At 39.8% G+C, this 25,580-nt stretch overlaps 1 protein-coding gene across 4 annotated transcripts in view; it reads left to right on the forward strand.

Moving 5' to 3' along the window:
• The window catches only part of TEX2 (testis expressed 2), a 56,272-nt gene that overhangs the window by 26,999 nt on the left and 3,693 nt on the right, over nt 1-25,580 (forward strand). For all 4 annotated transcript variants that reach the window (XM_054221454.1, XM_054221453.1, XM_054221456.1 and 1 more), the window contains 7 exons: nt 6,809-7,009; nt 8,639-8,975; nt 10,147-10,394; nt 12,773-12,919; nt 14,315-14,414; nt 19,054-19,186; nt 23,633-23,755. In XM_054221454.1, coding sequence (XP_054077429.1) covers nt 6,809-7,009; nt 8,639-8,975; nt 10,147-10,394; nt 12,773-12,919; nt 14,315-14,414; nt 19,054-19,186; nt 23,633-23,755 — 1,289 coding nt within the window. The remainder of the gene's footprint in view (nt 1-6,808; nt 7,010-8,638; nt 8,976-10,146; nt 10,395-12,772; nt 12,920-14,314; nt 14,415-19,053; nt 19,187-23,632; nt 23,756-25,580) is intronic.

A 25,580-nucleotide genomic window follows, 5' to 3' on the forward strand; every position in this document is an offset into this window, starting at 1 on the left:
AAATCAAGCTCTTAGAAAATTTATCCTCCCTCTTTGCCCTTCCCCATCTCCATCCTGGTTCACAGCTGCAAATGGCTGTCGCTTCATACATCTGGCACGTTGCTGTCTGTCCGATTGTGATCCATGCAACCACTCAGTTACCTCTGTGGCATTGTGCTGCTGCTTTGTCCCTGTCCTGTCTCTCCTGATCTTTGTCTCTGATGAATTAAAAGAATATTTTCCAAATTGCCAAATTCTGAACAATAAAGCATCTACTAGTTTCTGATGTGCAACAGAAGCAGTTCAGAATGATAGTGGTACAACCCTCACTTGATATCACTTGCTTATCAGAGTATTTGACTGTTTTCTCATATTTGTGTAAATATTAAATCCATCCTGAGCTTTCTAAAGATGTATCTCCAGTTGTGTAACAACACAAAAGTTGCATGAATTTAAGTTAAGATGGTATTGGTTATATGCTGTAGAATCTATAATGTATTGATAGCTAACCCCCTGTATCTTTAGGTAACTCAAAAGTTAGAGAAACGGGATATAAAAGCCAACTTTTACTGAATACAGACGGCAATTGTATGTCCAGCCCTGAATGGTACCTTGGTGTTCCTTTTTTCTTGACTGGTATGAGTTGTGGTCTTTATTTGCTGTTGTGAATGCAGACTGAACACGCCTGGCTGCCCAGTTGATTCACCTGCAGCTTACAAGTACAAATCTTGACAAACTTTCGGTTCTGTCCTTGTTAATTGGGAGCTGAGATCCTGCGTTTGTGTTTGCCTTGATACTTGAAAGCTGATAAAGATCCCAATATTCATTGTTGGCTGGTGTTAAGCTGGCACTTTGAGATGTTAGCTGTTATTCAGCAGCTTTTAAACTACATTTTAATGCGTTTATCCAGGAGATACGTTTGATGAGGCTGGCTGTAGGCAAGAAATGAACTGTGCAGAGATGTCTGTATGAATGTAGATTAATATTTTGTATGACTTGATAAGTATTTCTAGCAGTGGTTAACACACAAAGTAATTGTCCTTAATGTGTAAAGCCCTGTAAAAGGGCTTTTTAATGCTTCAGGAGTTAAAAAACCAGCTCAGTGCCCATATTGTAGCGCAGCATAACGTAATATGATTTAGCAGATTGCAAGTTATTCCCACCTCATACAACAATTTTCTGTTTGCCTCTGTCAAAATGATCACTGTGCAGTTTAGATCCTCAGAAAAATGAGACTTAATCTGTAAAAAAACTCACATGAATATAGGAAAATCAAACTTGATGCTCTCTTCAGGACTTGTTGGTCTTGTATTCTGTCTTGAACTGCTTTCATGCCATTGTGGTAAAGCTATGAGTAAGGTCCCTTTACGGAGCGCCAGGAGTTGGGATTCTGCCAAACTGCTGTCAGGCTATTTTTGGACAAGTACATGTGCATTCGCCCCCGTGTAAATATTATTTGTGAAGTTCATATTTCTCTCATTTCAAGAATTAGTAGCAAATTCCCCTCAGAAATTGCAAAATATCTGAACATTAATATAATCTCCCCCAACAACTGTTAATTTGCAGTGTGAAAGAACAGAACACTTTTATTCTGGTTAGTACATGCTTCTGTAGGTTTGAATGAAACTACTTTTTTCAATTTCTGTTCTTCTTACACTTGCTTGTTCCACTCAATTCTTTGGTATTGGAAGAAGAACACCACCCCCAACAGAAAACACAACCCCCTGCATCTTCGGTGTATGTTTTCTTATCCTCTTAGTCCCTTATTCTTCAGTTCTCTACCTTCCTTTTCCTTTTTTTTTTTTTTTTCTCTCTGCTCACAGGTGTTTTGTTTCTTCTTTAATGCATTAGGTTTTTCTGACAACCTTGTTGGCCTTCTTAAGCGTGCATTCCCTTGTGTTGTGCTGGCTGATACAAAAGGGTTTAAGTAACAGCTAAAACGGAAATGATAAATTTACCCTTTCCATTAGAAAGAACTTTTATGAGAAGACCATCTTGGCAGTGCCTGCTGGAGAAATGAAGCTTTTTGAGCCACAGCTGTACAGGAGGAGGAGGCTCTTTACCAGCATGCTGCTATTCCTCAATATCACTCAGGGGATTTCATGTTTGATAGTGGCCTCTGGCAGACAAATGTGTTTTCCAGTTACGGTGATGGTTACTTCTGCCCACCTTAGACTTCTTTGTGTCTTTAAATTCCCTGTCAATACAAGCTCAAAAAACTGCATTACGTTTTTCTCCATTTATCAAACAAAGCACTATTGAAGAATTATGAAATGCTGGTAGTGAGAGGGATACTAATACAATTAATGTGATTTGAATATCGACAGTCTTTCAAGAACCTGGGTGCTGGAGCATTTGATGATACCATTTAACAATAATTGATGTTAATCAATCTGTTAATATCATGAAGAAACTCTGGCTGCAGTTATAATTCAGATTTGGGCTTTTATTGTGAAGTTGACTTGCCAATTCTTTTATTTGTGTATTTGAAAATATTACAGAAGTAATGATTTTTGTTTATCTTTACTTGCAGACCTGGTCTGTGCCCCCATCCCTCTGGATCAATTGTAAGGATCTTTTTGCAGTTCCCCCCGACCTCCCCTCTCAGGTTAAGGTATAACATGCCTGGGATCTTAAACTAAGTAGCATTAAAAAGTTGAAGCTCTACGGGGCTTGACTCCGCAGGTCTTACTTGCATGAATTACTCTGCTGAACTGCAGTTCAAATACAAAATTTGCAGCCCGGAGTCATGAAAGAGGAAAAGTGGGGTGGGACTTTTAGAGCCGTTTTATGCCAGTGCCTGCGTTCCCCAGGCCCGAGGGTTCCCCAGGGCCGGTTTGGCTGGCATGGCTGCGGTGGCAGAGGTGACGTGCTGTACTCCAGGAGCTGGGAGTTCGGTCTCTGCCGTCTAACAAACAGGCCAGACCGTGTTAGCGCACGCGTGGGGTTTTGAACGGTAACTGTGGCCTTTGCTGTAAAAGCCGTGCTGCCCAGCATTCTACCCCAGTACATTTTCAGGTTAGTTATCACTCTGATGGTGAGGCACTTTCTCCTAATTTCGGCTGTGAATTCAGAGCAACTGCTGACCTTTAGACATGGAGATCCCAGGATCAGTGTAAATGGCAAGCAGCTGCAGAGTAGCATATGACTATGGTCATTGTCCTCCCTGAATTGCTAAATTTCTTTCTTTAACAACTTCGCTAGAACAAAAAAGACCCATCATACAGTTGCTCCTCTCCTACACAAGGAAATCCATTGTTGTTTCAGTAGTTTGGGAAAATTAATCTGTTGCTAGCACGTTATGGTAACATAACTTCTCTGTTTAGCTGCATTGCAAAACGCTTTCCATAGGCTGTGAATCTTTTGTTCCAATTTGGTTTTTGCAAAGAGAAGGGGCGGAGGTAAATCTGCTAAAATTGTTCATAAGATGCAGGAACTTTGGGATGATTTTGGGGTGGTTTTTTTTTGGATAACCTTTTTAAAAATGGTTTTTATGCTGGATGAGGCAATTTACAGAAGTTAAAATCGCTGAAATGAGCAGGCAGATGGTGTCATTTCCCCCTTTAACACCGATAGATATATACTGGGGGGAAAAAGTTCTTGCAACTGGTTCACATTTTCAGATTCAGTAATAGAGGCAAGAATCATCATTTGGTGAAGCATTAGCGTTTCGCACTCAGCCATGCAACCTTTCTCTGTTACAAAATAACTTGAAAGTTGAGTGCAAAAAGGAAACAATGTGTCCTTAGAAATTAGGAAACTAAACATTTATGTGTAAGAAGGGTTTGTAGTAATCCCTATGGTATCTCTTTCATCCTGAGTGTTGGCTGGGTACTGCCTGAAAATAAAACCCTAAATATTTGAATTTAAAATTGTGTATCTTTTGGATTCTTGGCTATGCCCCGAATGCAGGAAAGAGCCAATCTCTTCCTTGTATAGAAAGCGCTATGTAGGCTGCTACTTCAGGTGGTAAATGTATTTATCTTCTGTCAGTTCTACATTTTGGACGTTGCAGTTAGAAATCATTAAAAGTCGTGGACAGGTTCTTCAGTCGCTAATAACCTGATGGCTGTGCTGTGAGAAGCAGCGTTTGCACGTCTCTTGGGTTTGTTGCGTACAGCGAGCAGGGGAGGCGGCAGTACGGGGTTGAGAACTGTGTTTGGCAGATTATACAGCTAATCCATTTGTTTGAAGTGGAAAGCCTGGGCACATGGTAGGAATCAGAAAAGCAGGTGGGACTTCCATGGCTCTGGAATGCTGAAAGAGAAGCGGGAATATACAAACGGAGGAAGCAGAGATTCTGTTTTGATATTTTTTTTTTTGCCATTTAAATTCACTGTGTGTTGCTGCTGCTGGGAAGGAGGTGGCGATCTTCAAAAGGGCCTCTGCTCCACTGTTTAGTTGTGTGGGGTAAGGAAGTCTTCTGGCAGAAAGGCTGCTGCTGGCGCCCTTATAGAAGAAATGGGGCAGGAAAGGTGCTGGTCTAGTGGATGATATACCGGATGGATTCAGACCCCTGTGCTACCAGAGGGTCACTGGGCTTGGTTGAATCACTTAAAGTTGGCCGGGCCTCGTGCCTTTTCATCACCGATGTGGCCGTGACATCTCAGCATGTGCTGGAGGAATAAAATTAAACATGACTATAAGGGTGTTGGGTAACAGTCATACAGCTGCTGAGAAGGTATAGCAAAGCTTGCACATCTGATGTGTGTCCCATGGTGTTCGTGTCATGTCAACCCTCGGCTCTTCATCTCAGAAGCTGTGTTCACGGATTTTTACTTCTCACTATGGTACATGGCAGTCAAGAGAATGATGTGGAAATTGCACCTTGTTTTCATTGCTACATGTCCTTTGTTCAGCTCAGGTGCTGGTGTCAGAAAACTCCAGCTGGTTCCATCTCAAGCAGGATGTTAAGGAAACTTCAAATGTATTCTCACCTTCCTTCTTGGGTACCACACATACCTGGAGGTTTCCAACCCTCCTTCTGAAAATAACATCATAGCTTATTACAGGTACAAAAAGGGCTTGTGTGGCTAAGTTTCATATAAAGATCCACTTTCCAAGTATCCTTTTCTCTCAGTTTGTGTGGCCGTTGGCTGAAGAGCCTTGCAGGAGAAGGCAAAAAACTTCTGAGGCAGCAAATTTTCATCTGTACGTTTGCCCGGCTGCAGGCTCCAGACTTGGGTGTCTGAGCTAGAAATAGCTCGGCGATCTGATCTGGGGGGCAGGTGGGAGTCTCTCCAGAGATCTGTGGACCATATGGATATTCTAGCTCTGCACAGAGCGGATGGCTCACGGTGGCTTTAGGCAACTCACGTGGTGTCCTTGTGCTTCAGTAAGTCCAGCTGGAGTTCCTGGCTGAGAATTAATTGCTGTCTGCTCAAAGATGTCTTGGCTTAATAATTTCTAGGAAGGAAATAGGATGTCCTCAAACATACATCAACCCTGCTGTGCAGAACCTTAATGGTTTATAGAAAACTCTTCCTCCTGCATTGTATTTGTATATAACCCAGTGTAAGCAAAAAACTCAAACACAAAGCTTCTGCAGAGAGCATGTGTTGGTATAGGTATTTCTGTTAATAAAAGGTAGTCTGTTTGGCAGCTGAGCAAAGATGAATGACGTAATCTTTCCTGAACATAAAAGAAATTCTAATTTATGTAGGTTTTTCGGGGTTTATAGTGAAAATGGAGCTAGATGTTGGACTAAGCAAAACACAGATATCGCTGTGTACTATGGCACCTAAGAAAGTGTATGCTGTCTACTTTGAGAAATTATATGGCACTGAAGTAAATGAGCATTAAAATAACTTTTACATTTCTTTGTGTGGGTGGAAACTTCTTTAATAAGCCAAAATGTCGCAGTAATTTCTGGGATGTTTTGTGTAAGGTAGTTACAACTTAAAACCAACAAACCTTTTTACTTTATGCTTTAGGGTACATCTGTTTAAGTCTATCTCCTTCTCTTCTTTTGACATTAACGAATATTGAGTATGCCAAATTAAGATTTTGATGTGCAGGTAGAAGTAATTATCGAAGTATGTTGTAGGGCAGGTTAAGAGAAGGAAAACTTGTCCTTCTTGAATGAGTATTCTGGCGTGTCTTCTGCCCCATTTATTGTCTTTCATTTTCTGAAAGCAGATGTTAGAGAAGAGGAGTAGCATCACCCCGATGGTCAGAGTCAGCACTTACGGGCTTGTTACAGCAGGGCTGGTTTGTTTGTTTTCTGTTCCTTTCACTGCACAGAAACGAATGGAATTTAATCCCCACATGTAGGACTCCTGTGTTGTAACTGGGCACTTACACAACATGTTAAATGATGTTCAGCGGTGATGGTGTGTAAAAACAAACTCCATTGTGGTCTTCTACTCAGTTCTTAATTGTCGGTGATTAAAATGTCAGTGCTGTCTGTAAGCAGACAGACTGTTTGCTCTGTCTTGACTGTTGGTGATGAAAATGTCCCTGCTTGCTGTACCAGACGGGCTGCTCTGCAGCATGCCTTTACTGGCTGCCTTGTGCCTCTTCCCAGCGAGCCTGCGTCTGCTGGTCGTGCGGCATTTCGTGGAGATGAGGTGGAAGAGCACTGCACTACACACATAAAATGATTTACTCGGGGGAAAAAAAGAAATTGTGTGCTTGGGGTACAGTTCTCATCTCATGCTCCATCAGTTTAGTGCTGTCTCATTTAGGGCATTTACTACTTTTCTGTATTTGTACAGTAAGTGACATAACTTTGGCAAAAGCGTGAATAATTATATAAAACTTTGATGTACATGCTGTACTTGGTTTTCCAGCAGCTTAAAAGCCTGTTAACAAGTGTTTTCTTCTGTAGGGATGGATGAATGAAATTTATAATTATGATCCAGAAACATACCATGCTACGTTGACTCACTCTGTCTATGTGCGACTCGAAGGAAGCACCTTAAGACTTTCAAAACCCAATAAAAATATTTCTAGAAGGGCTGTGTACAATGAGCCAAAGCCCGAAGTCGTGTACGTCAGCCAGAAAATTTATGAACTTACAGAGAGCAAGGTGAGTGTGCCTTACTTATATCTGATTTTAACAAAGAATACTTTGAAACTTTTTTTGAAATTTTGAAATTATTTTCACTCGTCTAGTTTCATGTCCTGTCATTATGTAAACAAAATTGTTGTCGTGACTAACTTGCAAAAGATTGTGCTGGGGAGGAAGATTAAGCAGGATTTAGAAAAAATTACATATTTACACAGTAAAGGAAAAGCATGATTTTCCTCTATCATTTCAAAGCAGAAGTTAACACCTGGGAGTTTAGGGAATCGTTCCCCATACATTAGCTTACTGCGTGACTGTTCTGAAGTTTACACCCAAATCCATAATCCTTGGGGGTTGTCTCTATCCCAAGGCAGTTCAGGCAACATTTGCATTTCACTTGAAGGGGGAAACCTTCATTGTATGTGGATGTAGAAGAGGAATTAGAGGTGGCTGGAGCAGACATGACTTGCTGTTGGTCCCCCTGTCTAGGGAAGGAGACCGGGATTTTTGCAGTGGGAAGAGCGTGTCAAGAATAATGCTGGGACAGTCTTCCTACGTGTTATTCGCCTCCCTCAAATCTTTGAAGAGTTGCCATGTGAAGTTGATTCCATTGGCATTGTATTAAGTAATACATCAATACTGCATTATTAAAAGAATGTGTTTTTTTTAATGTGCTGCATCAATAGAAGGCCTTGGCAGTACAAATGTAGGAGGAAACTATGCTTCAGTTGACTGTGGGAGTTGGAGAGATGGACCAAGGCGACAGTGAAAAAACCTCCCTTTGTTTCCCTGAATCAGTATGCAAAAGGAGCTTGCTGTCAGCTCTGCTTTCTGTTAAAGGAAGACAGTGAAAAAGATAAAGCAAAAACTTAGATTCCTGACTATTGGAGATTTGTTTTCCCATAATGAAGACAAGCAAAGCTATCACAAGTGCTACGAGAGCACTTGACTGACAATTGTTCTCCATGGTACCTTGGAAAAATTTCCAGTACTTCCCCCTTCCCTCACCCCCAACTCATTGCAAAAGTGCTGGGTGCCCTGAATAAAATAAGCAAATTATCGCTATTCTCCAAGGTATTTACCCACAGGTTTTGGAGGAGGGTAAGTTCAGCCCCTTGATTAGAATTTTAAACTCTTACTACTCTTCCCATCACTTGCATTGTCTCAATTCTCCCTGAATATACTGAATTTAGGATATTATTTATAAATAAAGGAATAAAATAACTCTTCAAGTACTCAGTTGCTGACTTCAAACACTCAGTTTCGTGAGGTGGGCCTAAAAAGATGAGGCTTTAAAATTCGGTTTAAATTCTCATTACCTACCTCGTGGTCACAGAAACGAGGTTCTTGTTTTTTCTGTTTTTTTCTGCATAACTATGAGAATAAGATCTTTTAAATTAAAACTGAGTTTCTCCACATGATTGTAGAAGTCTACTTGAATGGTCCTTGTTTTAATTCCAAGGCTCACCAAAGACCTGGTGCCAGCAGTGGATTGGACATCAACCAGCTATAAGTTAAGAGTCAGTTAGACCCAGCAGATCCAATGTAGGATCTGTATCTCTTGTGTTCCTGTGTTCTTTATGTCACTACAGAAACATAGAAGATACAAGTGAAAAATAAGTTCATTTAACCCTTTCATTTATCCTTCAGATTTCCCTGGTTCCTAAGAGTCTGGCACGAAAACGGATTTGGAATAAGAAGTACCCTATTTGCATTGAACTTGCTAGGCAAGACGACTTTATGGCTAAGGCCCAGGCCGATAAAGAGAATACAGAGGAAAAGTTATCTGCTGAAAAAGTGGACTCGAACAATGAAGAATCCAAGAAACCTCAGGATGGAGCAAAGTACAGTAGCCAAAAGGATCAAGTGCTTTTTCTCTTTGGAAGGACAGGTAGGGAGAAGGAGGAATGGTTCAGAAGGTTCCTTCTTGCATCCAAGCTGAAGTATGAAGCAAAGAAGCCATCCAGTTTATCTGGGAGCAAGCCAGGTATTCAAATTTTGTATTATAGTAGAAGCGTCTACTAAAAGAAACAAACCAAAGTTATGTTTTCCAGTGGTAGCTATAGCAACTGTGGAGCCATAGCGATCTTTACAGACAAATAATACTAAAGACACTCCTGCTCCTTATCTTGGCCTCTCATTCCCACCTTCCAACCCTGCCTCTTCCTCTCTTGGCTATATACTTGGCTATATGCCCTCAACTATTCTTACTATTTTTAGACTGTTTTATGTGAATGCACTATTTTTCAGTGTCTCTAACAACTCCTGTAACTTTTGTCAGGATTAATTGTTCAATCCTCTTTTTTCCCCTCTCTGTACTGTTGGAGCTGATGACGATACTTGCAGTATTAGACTCAGTCCTCTTATTACCCATTTTTCCTCCTCCATCCTTCCTTCAGCTCTAGTCTCCTGTAAAGACTAAAGAGCTTTCTCATGGGTTAAAGTCACAAACAAACACATTTTTGTGTTTAAATAAAAAGTCCCATGCTAATACATGTATCTGAACCAATAAACATATTATTCTACAGTATTGATCAAATGTTTGAAATATTAATTTGAAACCAATCCTCTGATATAATTTTAAATCTGAATGACTCATGCTTTTCTGTCTTTATCTGTTCTCCGAGAAGCTTTTTAAAAATTGGTTAACATCATTATTTCTGGCACATAACTTCTTGAAATGCAAATGCAAAATTAATGGCTAATTAAAATTCTAACAGTTACAAGCTTTTGACAGTCCTTTTAATTGTAGCAGCCTATAATTAAATAAAAAAAAAAAGTTTAGTTATTTTATCACCTGACTTTTATTTTTGGCATTCCCCAGCAGGGCTGTTGGTAATTCTGCCATATGTTATACATATGTGAGTGTCCATATTTAAATACGCTATTGATTGGCTGAGTTTTTCAGTCCGACATTCTGCTGAGTGCTGAATCATACCAAATATTGACTAATTTGGGTTTAGGACCACCTAAGCACACAGCAGTGGAATTTATTTATACCCTTCAAAATGAGAAAGCGCTAGTCTGAATGGTCTTTTTTTCAGAATGAATTATATCTGCAAGCTAATTTTGTTCCTTTAAGTGTTTGATCATACGCTCTGCTGATTTGACTGTCAGGTTGCTTTTTTATTAAACAGGTATTGTTCCTTTTAATTTAGGGATCTTGCCAACACACAGTAGAACTGATAGTCAATCTGGAGTTCTCACACACAGCCGAAGCAGCAGCAAGGGAAGTGCAGAAGAAATTGCGTCCCAGCCGAAGCACAAGGATCTCGCTGGCAACGTGCGGCAGAAAATGCTTCTGGACTACAATATTTATATGGCAAAGTGTGTTCCACACGAGAAGAAAAGCCCTTCAGGTAGTCCAGTCCTCAGTGCAGATAGCAGCCCTACAGCTGTGAAAAAGGTAATACTTTTCCCCCAGAAGATGCATGAGAGATGGTGATATATTTTAGCTTGTTAACTCAACTTTAAAAATTAGCTACATAGAAAGAAAAAATAATTTCTTTACCTACAGGTTGGGCCTAAACTTTTTATAAAGTCAGTTCCCTGGTGACCACAGTTTCTTCTTAATGTAACATGCAAGTTTTTCAATTATTTAGTTTGATTTTATTTATTTTCTATCTCCTAAGACTGTCTGTGGCTTTCCTGGCTTTTGCAGTGTCTGGTACCTAAAAGATTGCACAGCTGAAGGCAATATGGCTGTATATTTTCTTCTTAGGAATGCACAGGTGTGTCCTAAAAACCATTGGTCCCAAAGGAGCTGATATCTTATACATAAGATTAAAACAAACAAACAAAAAGACCAAACAAAATTCCACAAACCTCACTTCCCAATAGTAGTAAAAAGTTAAATTTTTCTGTCTATATTCTAAAGTAGATTGAACGAAAAGCATATTTTTGAGGTCCTGGCTTGTTGAAACAATTTAAGTGGAGTTTTTAGTACTTGGTAGTAAAATTGATCTTCATTTTCTGCTAATTATGGGAAACTAAAGGTCTTATACATTCCTGAGTGCATCTGAGCACCTGATTGGGACAGAATTGTCATATAACACAAGTATAAGTTGAGTGCTGTTTGTAGCAGCTTTTCAGTGCAGATGCTACACTATAAAACCTGTTTTCAGCCCCACATTTGGCTTCACTCATGCACTCTGGATCACATGAAGCAATGTTTTTTGTCCTGGACCTGAGAACTGGTTTTCTGTTGCATGTTTCAGAAAGCGCTTAACCTCTTCAGTTCTCAAAAATGATGTCCTGGCCCTGTTGCCATGAATAGGGTTAGGAATTTGCCTTTAGTATGTATCTGATGGCCTTCTGGCTGTGGCTTTGATGACAGTGGGACAGTTTTTACTGTAGTACACCTGCTGCTTGCGTTGACTGGGGGACAGAAATGGAATTGGCTCTTGTATAGACTACGTCTTGATTTGGACAGTCTTGCTCAAAAAGACATAAGGCATGGATCGTATGGTTTCCATTTTTAAAATGTCTTTTAAAGCAGTACTAACTGGCTGATGTGTTAGTATTGTGGAGTACATAGCAGCATAATAGTGAACAGTGTCTGTAACTCTGACTAATCCTTTGGCCTCTTGGACTGCATTTGAATCACTCTTAATAAACAGAACCTTAATATTAAGTACGACACTCTTCATAAGTGGATCCTCAATGTTAAGTACAATCACCATTCATTTCAAAGATGTAATTCATGTCATGCATCTTTGTTGTCAGACTTTCAATGTCCAGAAAGGAGTAGGAGACCATGGTATAGCATATGAATAAACACATCTTGTGTTCCCCTAGGAAAAAAGATGTTCTAGCCCCTGACAACTCCTGAAGCAGTGATGAAGTCGCTGCTGAATCTGGCACGTGTCAGAAATCATTCTATAAATAGATCAGAAGCGCTGGCAGGATACTTGCGTCATGGCAGAAGCTACTAACCCAGCAATTCTGCGTGTGTGAGGCTGCAGCCATTGGGAGCGGTCCTTGCCAAGAAATGATGTTCAGAACTGTAGCATCTACCTGACTCCTCTTAGAAAGCACTGCTTTTCTGCTGGCTTCAGGATTTCTGCCTGTAATAATGAAAGGCAGATTCTCCTTTCATTACAGGCAGTTGAGAGGCGTTAAGTTTGTTGTCTTTCCTTCATGGAAACCTCCTGGTTTTGCTGAAATAGATAATAGCATGTACACACACCAGATTATTTCAGCTGCCTTTGCTTTCATGTCTATAGTCAGTGATGCAATATCTGAACATATAACTCCAAGTGTTTTGAGACCAAGACATAATCCTCTTGGACTCTAAACAAAACCTTTACTGCAGCAGAAGGGACAATGTGGTTTCCTGAATCCGATATACAAACACTGGAAGGAAGAATTTGTGCTGCATTTGCTTATCATCTATTTGTGATGCTTCTGAACTGGATTTAAGGATGTAAGATTGGGTCCTGCTTTCCTGTTGAAGAGACGGTGTCTCTGCTACAGACACACTTCCGAGTCTACCCACTCTGGGCTTATATGCTTTTTCTGCCAGAGGTTAAATTACATACAACTTTCTCGTTTCATTGCCAGAGGTCAATCTATATCTGTGTGGTCTCATTCACTCTGTTGCGTGTCAGGATGATGACAAGCAAGCTCATGTCAGGCCAGCTGATGTGGTTGTAAATCTGTGCTGAGCATTTAGTGTTCTTAAATAGCCCGGGCTGTAACACTGAACTTCCCAGCATAAATGAGGCCTTTTCTGACTTTAGTTTATAGAATTTATAGAGCTGAAAACCTGCTCTGTGTTTTCAGTTACCAGATGCCCATGTGGAAGCTGAAGAAGAACAGGAGGCCTGGGTGAATGCTTTGCTTGGAAGAATATTCTGGGATTTTTTAGGAGAAAAGTATTGGTCTGATCTAGTGTCAAAGAAGATCCAAATGAAACTTAGCAAAATCAAGGTAACTAATCTGGAGACTTGCACTGCACATTCCTTATGGAGGAAAGCAAACACATAGTCTTTGAGTTTTAAAACAGTAGGAGAAACACTTCACGCTTGCATGTAAAAGACAAATAAATAAATGTGATGCAGAGCTCCAGTTCAGCTTTGCTATCCATTTCACAGTAGGATCTCAGCAGGTTAACTTCACTGCTTCAGTTTCAAATGAACTGCAGCTGGGTTAACTATTTGTGTCTGTGAAGGTTTTATATAAAAGTATTTTTTATACAGTATTGCTGTATTTACTTTAGGGATAAATAGAACTGTTTATAAGTTATGAAATCTGCTTTGGGAAATAATAGATTGCCTTGAAGATGGAGGAGATCAGGGAACCACAATTCTAATGTGCTCCTATTCACCTCAGACACAGACCACTTGCAGGAGAGGTCAGTGGGAGTAACAGCCAGGGAAAGAGCGGTCTGTGGGGTGATGGGATGTAATTGTGCATCCATGGCGTAAGCTCAAAGGGTGAATGGAGGAGTGATGCTTTTGAATGGCTGCTGGGTCTTCATTCTCTTAATCATAGGGCTGTTTAGCTCCTGATGTTTGGGGAGGAGTTTGCCTGTTCCTAAAGGCAAAGGAAGATGTAGTCTTGCTGACAAACGCTCTGAAATTTAGCTGCCAGCACCAGCTGTGAGAGAGTGTTGCTTGTGCTTTGGGAAATAAGCAGTAACCTAATTCTACCCTGGCTGCTTCCACACTTGTGACAGCAGAGTACCCAAACATCTCATTGGAAACAGTTGAAGTGGAAAGACTGGGAATGGGGAATGGATGTATTTTTGATAGGTTAAAGCACTGTCTGCTCACAGGAGATAGAATTTCTCTCAATTAGAAATACTTACAGTAAGTAGATACCCAAATCATCGTGATTCTGTGCCTCTATTATACTAAAATTATGATACAGAATGAAAAGCTAATGTGCTGTGAAAGAGTTTGCCGAAGATAAAAATAGCTGAGATGTTGATATAACTGCAACTATAAAATATGTGACTGAATTTAAAGTTCAAACAAGTCTTTGATTTTTATTCACAGTAAAATAGGTTTTATACTTCATTCTTGAGGTTTTTATGTGCTTTGACTAAAAAGCATGCTGGAGGTTTAAGGTCAGCATCCAAAGTTCAACATAGTTTTAAAAACATTCCAAGTTCAGACACTGAATCTCCCCCTAAAATATTACTGAAACTGATAACTATGAAATCCTAAAATTAGAAGAAATTTGTGTAATGGTACTTGTGTTCTTTCACTGGTGGCTTTTCAGCTCAATCCAGTCCTTAGGTTTAATGACCTTTCTTCTCTCAGGAAACAATCATGTTTGGTTCCATAACATGGATTTGATTTTTACATCCTGTTCTTTTAGCTGCCGTACTTCATGAATGAGCTAACTCTAACTGAGCTTGACATGGGGATAGCAGTGCCGAAGATCCTTCAAGCCTTCAAACCTTATGTTGATCACAGAGGTAAAATACGTGCTTCCTCTTCTGGTTTTGCCAGGTTCCTGCCTTCGTACCTGTGGAGAACAGAACTTTGATCTGTTTATCTTGTGGGTGTTTTAATCTGAGGAAGGTGCTGAGTGGTCTCTATCTCCAATAATAGTAGCGTCAGGCTTAGTATAAACATAATTCTGTAGATACGGAAGTACGATCATGTCTTTGCACTGGAAATAGTTACTGAACTAAACTAAAATTTGCATGCAACAGAGATGGAGGCCTGTATTTGGTACTCTGTCACGGACTGCAGAGAGCAATGCACATCTCCTTAGGACAGACCTGATTCTGTACCATAGCAGGAAACAGGTTTGGCTCTCTGCAAGAGAAGTTGCCCTGTTCTGAAAACAGTGATTCAGAAAATATAATTGTAATAACTCAGAAAACAAGAATACAGTGTTGCTTTGAAAATAAACTTCAAAATACAGCATCATTTTATGTTCTTAATGGTAAATACAGTTTTGGGGGTTTTTTTAAGCTGCTTTATGAATCGGAACCGGTTTGGGTTGTTTTTTTCTGTTCTTTCTGGCTTGCGTATGTTCACAGGAGTATATTTGAGGATACTCTTGTCACTTAAGTAGTTTCACAAAAAGACAAACTTGGGTTAACATTTTTTAGCTTCAAAAGTCTTTGTTCTACATGCTGAAGAGAGGTAGATGCCATCTTTCTTCTAAGACACGTAACCAGTGCGGTTCTTAATTTTAAGTTGTTTCTGAGTTTAAGGGTTTCTTAACTCGTTTCCTCTCATTCCATTTGCTCCTTTAGTTACCGTATTGTTACTCTGGGCTGTAGAAGTGAAAAAGAATTATTTAACTCAAGGTAGAGAAGTTTCTAATTGGTCGAAAGGGAAATATTTTCTTGGGACGTGTTATGGTGATTTTTTGTTTCAAACTGATATTTCAACTCTTAGATGAAGATATCAAAATAATTTCTAGATGGTGCTAAAAGCAATAAACTGGTTGTGAGATGGTAGGGCTTTAATGAATTTACAATACTTGTTAAGAGCCTCTGAAGAGGCTCTAAGTTACAGGCCAGCAATGAGCCAAACTTCAGCAAGTCTCAGTAGCATATTTAGAACAATAACAACAATCATGGACAGAGCAAAGCTTGAAGAGATAACTAACTGAAAATCGTAACAGGGTCAATCTTTGCTAGCTCTCCTGTGCGCAGTGTTTCTCAGTGAGGAACAGTCTCGCGTTTCTGTGTGCAGTATATTCTCAGAGCTTGAGGGTGTTGAACACAGCGCTGTATGGTGCCATGTCCTTTCTTGCAGTGCTGCTTGGAGGAGATTGTGGTGTGGAGCTCGGTGGGTTTGAGGGGGGCTTCCGTTCACTGGGGCGGTTCGTCTCTTCAAGGTCTTAGTTTTGCTCGCCATTCTTAAAGGTCAAGCAATAGTGGTTCCCCAGGAAGGAGAATTTGTGGTAGAATTCAGCTGTGTACAGTATTAGATAATGAGCCAGTTTCTGCTTAGAAGCAATTCCGGCTTTATCTTTTCTCATATTATACAGTTTGGACCTGTTTTTTTAAGGTTTTTTTAACTGTAGTTTTGATGTAAGACTCATTTGTCTGCTGCTCTTACTACAGTGCTCTTTAACTCAGATGAACTGAGCTCAGTTCATCAGACCTTTGCAAGAATACCAGATGCGTGAAATTCAGGAGGAAATAAATAAACTTTATCACTAATATTAAAAAATGTTGTGCCACTCAAATCACTGACTAAAAGCATGAGAAGGTTGGTAAGCTGTAACCATTCCCTTGTAAAAGTGTGAACAAAACAGACTTCAGAGAATTATTAAAATTCTCTTGGACATAAATAACATGTTAACCAATGCCGCGTGTTGTATCCAAATGCTGTTTGTTTGCCCTTACCTCGAGACTTCCAACTTTTGGGGGAAAAGCCTTATCTCTGTAACACTGGGTGCTTTGCTCTCAGCTTCTTGAAAGTATATTTTCCACTGAGCTTTACAAACAAAACATGTTTGAAAAGAGCAAATTGTTCCGTTGCCATGAGGAACAAAAACTGTCTTTTAAGAGAAATAAAAATGGAATAGATGGAATAAGCTTATGTGCAATCAAGTATTTGGGGAACTAAAACATATTACTGCTTCTTGTCGCATGCTTCCTGCGTGGGACAGCGGATTCTCCGCAGTACTTAGGACATCCTCTGGTGTTCCCAGTAGCAAAGGGGATTCACCATTGGTAGAAATTTTATTTTGAGATACAGAAAACAAAGTTAAAACTTCTTAAAATTGTTACATGTATGATGTTGCCAAGTGGTTTTGTGGCTTCTTTTTGAACAAACTTATGCTTTGGGGTTCTTGTCAGAGTGTTTCCCTTTGCCTAGATTTAAACATTGTTTGAATTCCTTTCTCTGTTCTCATAACTTTAGTTGTAACCAAAGGCTGTAGTTCTAAGTCATGAGATGGGATTTAGGAGACTCCTGAACACTTGGCTTCAATTAATTGCCAACAACAGCAGTGAGAACAATTAACTCCTTCAGTTTCTTGTTCAGTTAAACTGTGACAAGCAAATGTTTATGGTAGAATTTGTAATCCTTGTAACTTCTTTCATGTTGTCAAATGGCATGTGAACTCTTAGTATCCGAGTTTTTAAGAGCTTGCAGTGACTAATTACTGAAATAACTTGTTTTGCTATTGTACTTAAAAGGACATAAATAAGGGGATGATAATCGGAAATGCTTGTTTTCATAAGGATAAATGTATTTGTTGGTAAGTTGACCTATGAATGAAGCACACATGGAAAAAAAAAAAATCCTAAAAGTTCAGGCCAGTATCCAGAGTGAACACTTTTACGAATTTTTTTTAAAGTGTTTGAGACACTTTAGTGTCTCAGTCAGTCGTTTCAGGTAGCCTTTTGTGAGGCTTTAGAATGCAGTTACTAATTGTCATGCATCTTTGTTTCATCCATGTTTTTTTACCAGTGCTTGGTTATGAGGAAAATATTTTTTTATTATATGGTTTCTCTGAGTAACTATATTTGTTAACAGATAATGTTAGGGGAAAAAAAATCTTGTTTAGGTTAATATAGTCCTATTTGGGTGACAGCATATGCTGTATTATTTACTGTACTTCTGTCAAGGCTAGGGAATCAGATAACTCTGAATAAATTGTACTGTCTGCCCAGTTCTTCCCCCCTCGCCTCCCTCCTCTACCTCGCTTTTTCCCTCCGGAAAATGTGTATGAACGTTTTCTGTCCAGAAGGAATTTTCCCTCTCAAGTAATGGCATCCTTTGCTTAATTTGATCTACTGTTAAAACAACATTGACGTTTGAAGCGCGCTGACTCATTGGTTATCCAAAAGGTCTGTTTAGCTGTTTTCTTGTTTCTGACAGCCTTACTGCTGCTTCATTACTGTAAAGAGGAAAAATCTGTGTAAGCTTGTGTTTGAGTTCTTGTGGTTTTGTTTTAGAACAGCAGTAGAAAAAACTATGATGAAAAAAAGAACAATATGGGTTAGTAAAGAAGCAGCTTGCCTTCGGTACTGCTTCCGACATGTCATCTCATGGTGTGTCAATGTCCTGGTCTTTGGGAGCTGTGTGTGTTCCTGTTAATCTAAATGGGTGGCACTGGGGACAGTGCCATTCTTCTGATACATTTTTTGCAGAAAAGCAAACCCGTTGTTCTTTAACTGAAAAAGTTTGTCTTTTTTAGATCAATCAAACCCAAAGAGCAGTTACCATTAATTGCTTCTGAATAAGTAAATAGAAGTAGACTGCATTAGTGGTTGATGTGACAGATACTGGTAGGGCATATTGTGTGCAGCTGCAATGCCTGGAAAAGGAAGGTGCATAGTCTGTGCTTAGTAGCATCTGATTTCTAATCTCTGGATCACAAATACCCTACAGCTTTTTTTAATCGGTGGGACTGCAGGGTGTCACTCAAGAGGGAGGACCTGATCTTGCAATTATTCCCAAGGCAATTCTTTTGGTGATTGCAATAAGCAAATAGTCTGCCCAGACAATAGGATTTAACTCAATACCGCACATCTAGAATTGTTCTAAGTAATGACCCTCTTTGCTGTGAGTCAGAAGAAGAATGTCTATAGCTGAGTTACTGAGAAAACCTGTTCATACCTCTCTGATACACCATTGTTGAAAGAAAAAGAGGCTGCAGGTTGTGATGTGTGACACGCAATATTGCTCTGGGATTTCAAGTTTTGCTTCATTTCGACAGTGTACGTAATATAGAGGAGTGTCCCTGTTACTGTTTGGCTTGGAGCAGTACTGTAAATAGTTTTGAAATGAATCCCTGACTCTATTCTGTTTTCTTTATCTTGATTCAGATCTCTTGAGCACTTCAGGTGTGCATAAATCACACTCTTTTTTTTTTTTTTTTTTAGATCATTAGCTGTACTCACTGATCTGTCTTTCAGCGTGGCTTTGATTAATATCTGAACATTCAGCTTTGTTCCATGAGCTTAATGTGAACAGAAAACTTGCTTTGATAAGCTTTTAATTATTTGTGAATTAATGGCGTAATCGGTTGGTGAAAAAGTATGATGTATACACTTTTTTTAAACGAGTTTTGGCTTAACATTAAAATAAAGTGGTTGTGACTGTTCTTAAAGTGACACTTTTTGTTGTTAATTATAGGGCTTTGGATTGATTTGGAAATGTCCTACAATGGATCTTTTCTAATGACCCTAGAGACCAAGATGAATTTGACCAAACTTGGTAAAGAGCCGCTTGGTGAAGCGCTTAAAGTTGGAGAGATCGGCAAAGAAGGGTAAGGTGTTACAGTGGTAGGATCAAACGAGAGCTTTCATAGTGACAAAGTGACATTTTCCTTGCGTATATGCAGCTCTGGCTCTGCAAAAGATTGAAAGGAGTTGGGGAGGGTCACATACATGCGAGTGTAGAACTTGGCCTGTTGTGCAGCTTTAATGTTTGATTACACCATTAATAATTGTCTGAATAAAAAGCTTTTGGAGAACAATCTTTTAAAGATGTGTATATTTTAGTAGGATTTTAAAATATCCTGTGACTAAAAATTAGCTTTGTCTTAGGCTTGATTTGGGGTCTTAGATTTAGAAAGCCAGTAAGACTTGAATATTGGAGATACACACGTGCAGATATGGAGTTAAAAACATGTAACACACTACTACAGGGTGGTACAGCTACAGCTGTAAACCATGTAATAACAAACAACTGTGGAATTTAATGGGCTGTAATTGTTGTGTAAAGACTTCTCAATAGCTTTATCACATCATGGGAATAATCACACCCCTGCCTTAGTCTCCAGTTTTCCTCATATCCCACCTCTGTTTACCTGCTATGTCTAAGTGAAATGCCTTATTGATGAACTAGTTGGAGAACACGCAGACTGTAACTTACCTAACTTGCATTTGTGCTTTCCCTCTCATATTTATGATGTTGCTTGAATTTCCTCAGTCTGTCTGTTTGCGTTCACCTGGTGAGTGGCACCTGTCAAATATTCATCCTGTCACTGTGGAGTGTTGATTCTCTTTGTGCCGTGTTCTCTTTGTACTTCAGGAATCTGCAGCTGCTGAGCAGTAGGTGATCTCTGACTTAGTGTACAACCACTGCCAACAAATCAGGAAAATATTCTCTAAATCTGGCCATTTGTTTAGATATGAATAAAATGTTGTGGTCTTTCAGAATTAAGATACTAGATGCTTTCTTTACTCATGTCGTAGCTCTGAGCATTTATTCTGAGATATATTGAAGTAATACTTACAGCGGCACTATGTTACAGTGCAGTCATGACAAGACAATAAATGTGAAAAAACTAATGGCTGAATGATCTCATACACTGGTAGAGATTCAGAGGATTTAAAATCGACCTAGATTCTCATTGTCACTGCTTGAAATAAATATTTCTGAATTTACATCAGTGTTACTGGTAGGTGTGATTATTTTTTTTAAATCCCTTTAATCTTGTCCACCCAAACAATGGGAGATAGAGAAGGCAATGTCTATACAAATCAAATTCTTGCTTTCCTTCCCCATCCCTTCAGGGTTTTCTTTGTGTATTTTTATATCTGTGCAAGAATGGCCTCAGAAATAATTAGTTAACGCATTGATTTCATATTTAAAAATCAGCTTGATTCTAGCTGAGCAATAGGCCCCCGGGAACGCAAATGTAAATGTCTGTAACTAAGCAACCAATTACTTGAAGGTATAAGCATTAACTGTGTTGCTCCCCGCACATGGCTGTGGTGTTTCAAATGCTCAGGGCCAGGTACCGTGACAGCTTTACATGAAGAGCAGTCTGATGTAGGCCAGTCTGAATGAGGGGTGGTTTTGGTTGCTTGGTTGGTTTTTTTCCCCTTAAATACAATTGGATATTGTAAACAAACAAACAAATCAAAGACTCCGAGTAGTGTAGAACAGTTTGATTCTCATCTACGCTTTCCATGGTTGTTAGTTAACTTTACTGGGTTTTTTAATTATCAGTTGACAATTGCTGTGACAAATCAAAGTATTCTGCACGTGCTTGCATCCACAATCTTGTTGTCTGTAAGTGATGTGTGTTGGTTGCTTACGCTCGTTTCTGTCCCTTAAGAGCCTAGAACAAACCGCCTCTCGAGATGCAGTAACCACAAACTCATGTCAGAAAGATCTGCTCATCCAGAAAAGGAGGGGGGGGAACAGCACTGAGTTTTAACTGCTCTGGGATATTGTCAGTGTAAAGCGAGACAAATGGTTCAATGTTCCAGTCCGTTCTGTCGTTGCTGCTGCGTTACTGTTTGAAATAGAAGTGAAGTCTGCTGTCACACATTTGATAATGCTGTCCGACACGCACTCTCAGGAGAATGCAGCTCTCAAAAAGGGTGGAAAACTATTTAATTGCCCATTTTATAAAATTAATACAGTAGCAGGTTCTACGATACCGGAGATTAGGCAAATGCAGGTAGGCTAACCCAAAGCTATTGCAGTTTCTTACCCCATCGGTCCTTTCTGCTATGTTGTACCGTGTAAGAACAAACTGACAAATGGCAATTCATAAAATATTGTGCAATGTGCGCAGGAGCAATACTGTAGCTCCAAAGTGTTTTTCTGCCAGTGTTTGTGTCATATAAATGGTCCATTGTATGCAGAGATCCCCTGAAATCTCACTCAAGCTTGTTTATTGTCGCTTTGTTTAAAGTGAGGAAATCTTGTGGTCTTAGCCAGTCGGTGGGTGCTCGTGGAGGCGCTTCAGAGGGCCCCGTTACCCAGGCAAAAAAACCACCTTCTTGTAAGAAGGCGACACCTTTGAGAGCCTTGAAAATGCACGGGGCACGCTTTGAACTGGGTGGTATGACACGCACAAGAAAGTGAAGTGAGGTCACACCCAGGTAGAAAACGTGTAGTTTGAATCTGACCTAAAAACACGAACTTCTCGCTGAGAAACAGCCCCGGCATTGCTATTTGGGCCAGTGACATGAACCAACCACCCGCCAAGTCCTCGGGGAGGTGGTTCACTTTGGTGTGCTGTTTCACTCTTCTGCAGGTACAAAACGCATCTCCGGGTAAGAAGAGGTTTACGATTCTGATTCCGTAGCCTGGGCAGCAAATTCTTCAGCGTAGCGAGGTGATGGGATTACTGCTCCGGTTCCTAAACAGGCAGTTAGGAGGGAGCGTTGAGCACTGCGAGCTGTACTTGAACTGTCCTTGTACGTTAGGACTCCGTGCAGCAACTAAGAGCTGGTTCTGTGTACAGAACAGCGGACCCGTAGCCTCAGCCCATGCCCTGTGTGAGGTTATTTAATGCTTCAAATAAATTTCCAAGAGTACACATACACAAAAAAAGAAAGAAAGCACAGCTATAAACTGTATTCTGAACAAACTGTAGAATATTATAGTCCTGGGTATAGTCCCTAGGGCTAAAACCATGTGCTAAGACCAAGCAGCTTGTGTTGTGTAACTACTTCAAGCTCTTGCATTCGGTAGAGATCTGTTAATACTGAAGTGTATTCACTGTATCCTTCCCTAATTTTAATCCGTTTTAAAGATTTGGTGTTTTTTCTGTGATTGCGTACATAAATTCTTCCGTAGTTAAAGTCTAGGAATTAGTTACTGCTGTGTGATATTCTGTATCCTAAAAGCAGCACTTGTTTGATTTTATTACTTCACTTTTTTTCACCCATCTGCCCATGACATTCTTTGCTTGTTCCATCTTGGACTCTCTTCAGAAAAAACCAAAACTTGTAATCCTGTAAACGTCGTTCACTGTGAGGAGCTTAAAAATTCACAACCTCAAAGGTCAATTTCTCTGCAAATATAGTAGGGAAAGGAATATTTCTAGCAAAGATACTAAAGGGAGATCGTAGCCTAAATTTGTATGGGACAGAAGTGTCTTTGCAAAACATCTAAGAAACATTACTTCCAGGGTTATGTTAGACTTCGGTTAATAAAACCACGTTTTTTCTACGTGAATTTGGTGGGCGATGGCACACACTGTCGCTACAGTAAGGTGAATTGCTAGTTTGAGACAACTCGCTCTGCCGGTGTGAGCGTTGTGCGTTCCCTTTTGGAGGCAGATGGCAAAGATCTGATTCTCTTGTGCTTTGCACATGTACCACTGCCGGAGGTACGTCTACATGGCAAAAATTGCATGTGTGCAAGTAAATAAAATGGAATTTATTGACTTGGGTTAAAAATGCTGTGATGATAAGGTAGATGTGTCAGCACCTCAGTTAACATCTCTGAGGGATTCTGGGATTCAGTTGGTAGACGATGTCATTTTAAGTTGGAGTCCTGTGTTTGCTTTTAGTGCAAGACAGACTTGCATGTTCTCACCTTTACATTTAAAAGCATGTCTTCATCAGAGTTTTAAAAACAAACAAAAAAACCCTGTCCAGCCTATGTACTGCTCAACTTTCATGGAAAGCTACAAGCAACAGCAGAGATGCTTTCAAATGTATTTCAAATTATCTCCGCATTTGATTTGAATATGTAGAATAGCCATTTCCCTGCCATCTTCTTTTATGCAGGATTACATTCCCCTGGAGAAAACAAATTTTCTGTTTGGAAGCTAGTTCTGACAGACGGGCTTCAGTGGTTTTGTTTTGGTTTTGTTATTTTTTTCTTTTAGATAGAGTTTATGACAAAGAGGAGGGGACATTTCAGAGTCTCCAACAAAATACATGTGAAGTCAGCCAAAGCTGTACACGATGAATAGCCATTTAAGAATATTACATTTGACCTGGAAATTGCATTGTTTCAGTTTCAGGCCAAGGGCGTATTGTCTTGCAGACAGTGATGAGGAATCCTCCAGCGCTGGGTCTTCAGAAGAGGATGATGCTCCTGAATTGGCAGGAGAGAAGCAGGTGACGCCAGGAGCAGAAGGGTGAGCTGCCCGCAGAGCGCGCGGTACTCCTTCCCTCCCCTCCGTGTCCAGGCTTAGCGTAACTGCTGTCTCAGTCCAGTCCTGCGGTGCTCGTTGTCACACAGGATGTCAGAGTGGGAGCGTATCCCAGCCATTAGGCAAACACAACTCGCCCATTTCTAGAGCAAAGAGCAGCAATCAAGAACGTTCCGCAGATTGAAAGGAGGCCGCTCTGCTGAGCGTTTTCCCATGCTGGGAGCAGTGTTCACCACACAGCAGTCCTGCGGAGTGACCTGCACAGCGCTCTGTTTGACACCTCCTAATTCCTTCGCTGTTAGATTAGAGAGAGCCAAGTCTTCGGGCAGAGAACCTACGGGGACCTTCCTCAGCGTGTTTTGCCTGGTAGCAGAGCCAAGAACAGGATTTTGTGTATGAACTAGAAATACTTTGTTTGTATAAAGTATTATACCCGTACTGATCCTGCTGATCCCTTATTTCCAGTATGTTCTATTCTTTAAGAAAACAACTGTTATTCAAGCCTAGCTTTCTTTCTCTGGGTTGTGTGGTTTGTTTTCTTCTGTTTTTCTTCTTTTTTTTTTTTTTTTTTTTCCTTCTTCCCTGAAGGGCTTTGAGTGTCTGGGCTGTGCAATACTGCCCTCTGATGCTGTGCAATAATTTTAAAGAAAATTTCCTAGCGTCAGTTTTGCCACGTCATTCCTTGTTTTGGCTGCTGTTCTGATTTTTATATTTTTTTTTTTGCTTTTTTCATCTGATTGAAATGATGCCGTGCAATGAGAAATCTGTAGTAACGCTGAAATGTCTCAGACAATCACAATGTCTCCTATGTCTGAACACCTCTGTGATTTTACAGAGAATGCACCAAAAGGCTCCATGATATATTCAAAATGTTCAAGGGAGTTTCCTTGGAGTTTTACTCCTAAAACCTCTTGAAAACTATGTGATGAATTGTCAGAATTATTTCAATAGATTCATTTCATATATTTAAAAAATACATAGATCATATAAAGAACTCTTAAGAACAAAGAGGGAGAATGAAGAATTTTTAAGTAAAATACCAAAAGAATTTCCTTACACCTTTCAAAAATCTGCATTACTATCACTATAGAATCTGATGAGAGAGTAACTACTTTATCTGGGAGAAGTTACAGCTAGTATAAAATCCAAAAGTTTAAATTAATGCACCCCTTTTATATCAGCTGAGGAGTTTCTTGTCTTAGCTCATTCTAAAGAGAAAGTTCTGTAAAAGGCTGGATAAACATCAATTTTTTGCAGGATAGGAAAATGTTGTTTCCTTAGCAAGGCTGTCTCTGCTACGTAACTCAAGAGTCACAATTTAGTACGTATGTATAGAGTGTGAAAATACACACTCCAAGAACAGCATGTTTGATATTTCAGAAATGGGATGGGTATGCAAAAAGACATATTCAGTCTTTTTCCACTCATATCTTTAAAGCATCTTTTCTAAAAGTTAGGATGCCGTCTGACACTATTGCCAGGAAAAGTGACCTCTTTTTGCAGGAATGCTTAACCATTTTTGGAATATCATTCTACCCACTGCCAAAATCCCTTCCTCTTCTTTTTCACCACCTTTATACTCATTGTAAATGCGGCAGTACCTTAAATGAAAACCTTTTTGTTCAACACACTGTTAAGTAGATGAGACGTGGCAATTGGGTATTCTATGCTGATACGTGCGTATGTCTTGGTGCATCTGTGTCTTTTCGGTTTTGTTAGAATGGCAATAGACAGGTTGTCTCTTCTCATGCCAGCTTGCTGGCATAAATGACGCAAGTATATTCACAATTTAAAAAAATGTAGCATTTCC

The sequence above is a fragment of the Rissa tridactyla genome, chromosome 15 (genome assembly GCF_028500815.1).
Source record: "Rissa tridactyla isolate bRisTri1 chromosome 15, bRisTri1.patW.cur.20221130, whole genome shotgun sequence".
Classification (NCBI taxonomy): Eukaryota; Metazoa; Chordata; class Aves; order Charadriiformes; family Laridae; genus Rissa; species Rissa tridactyla.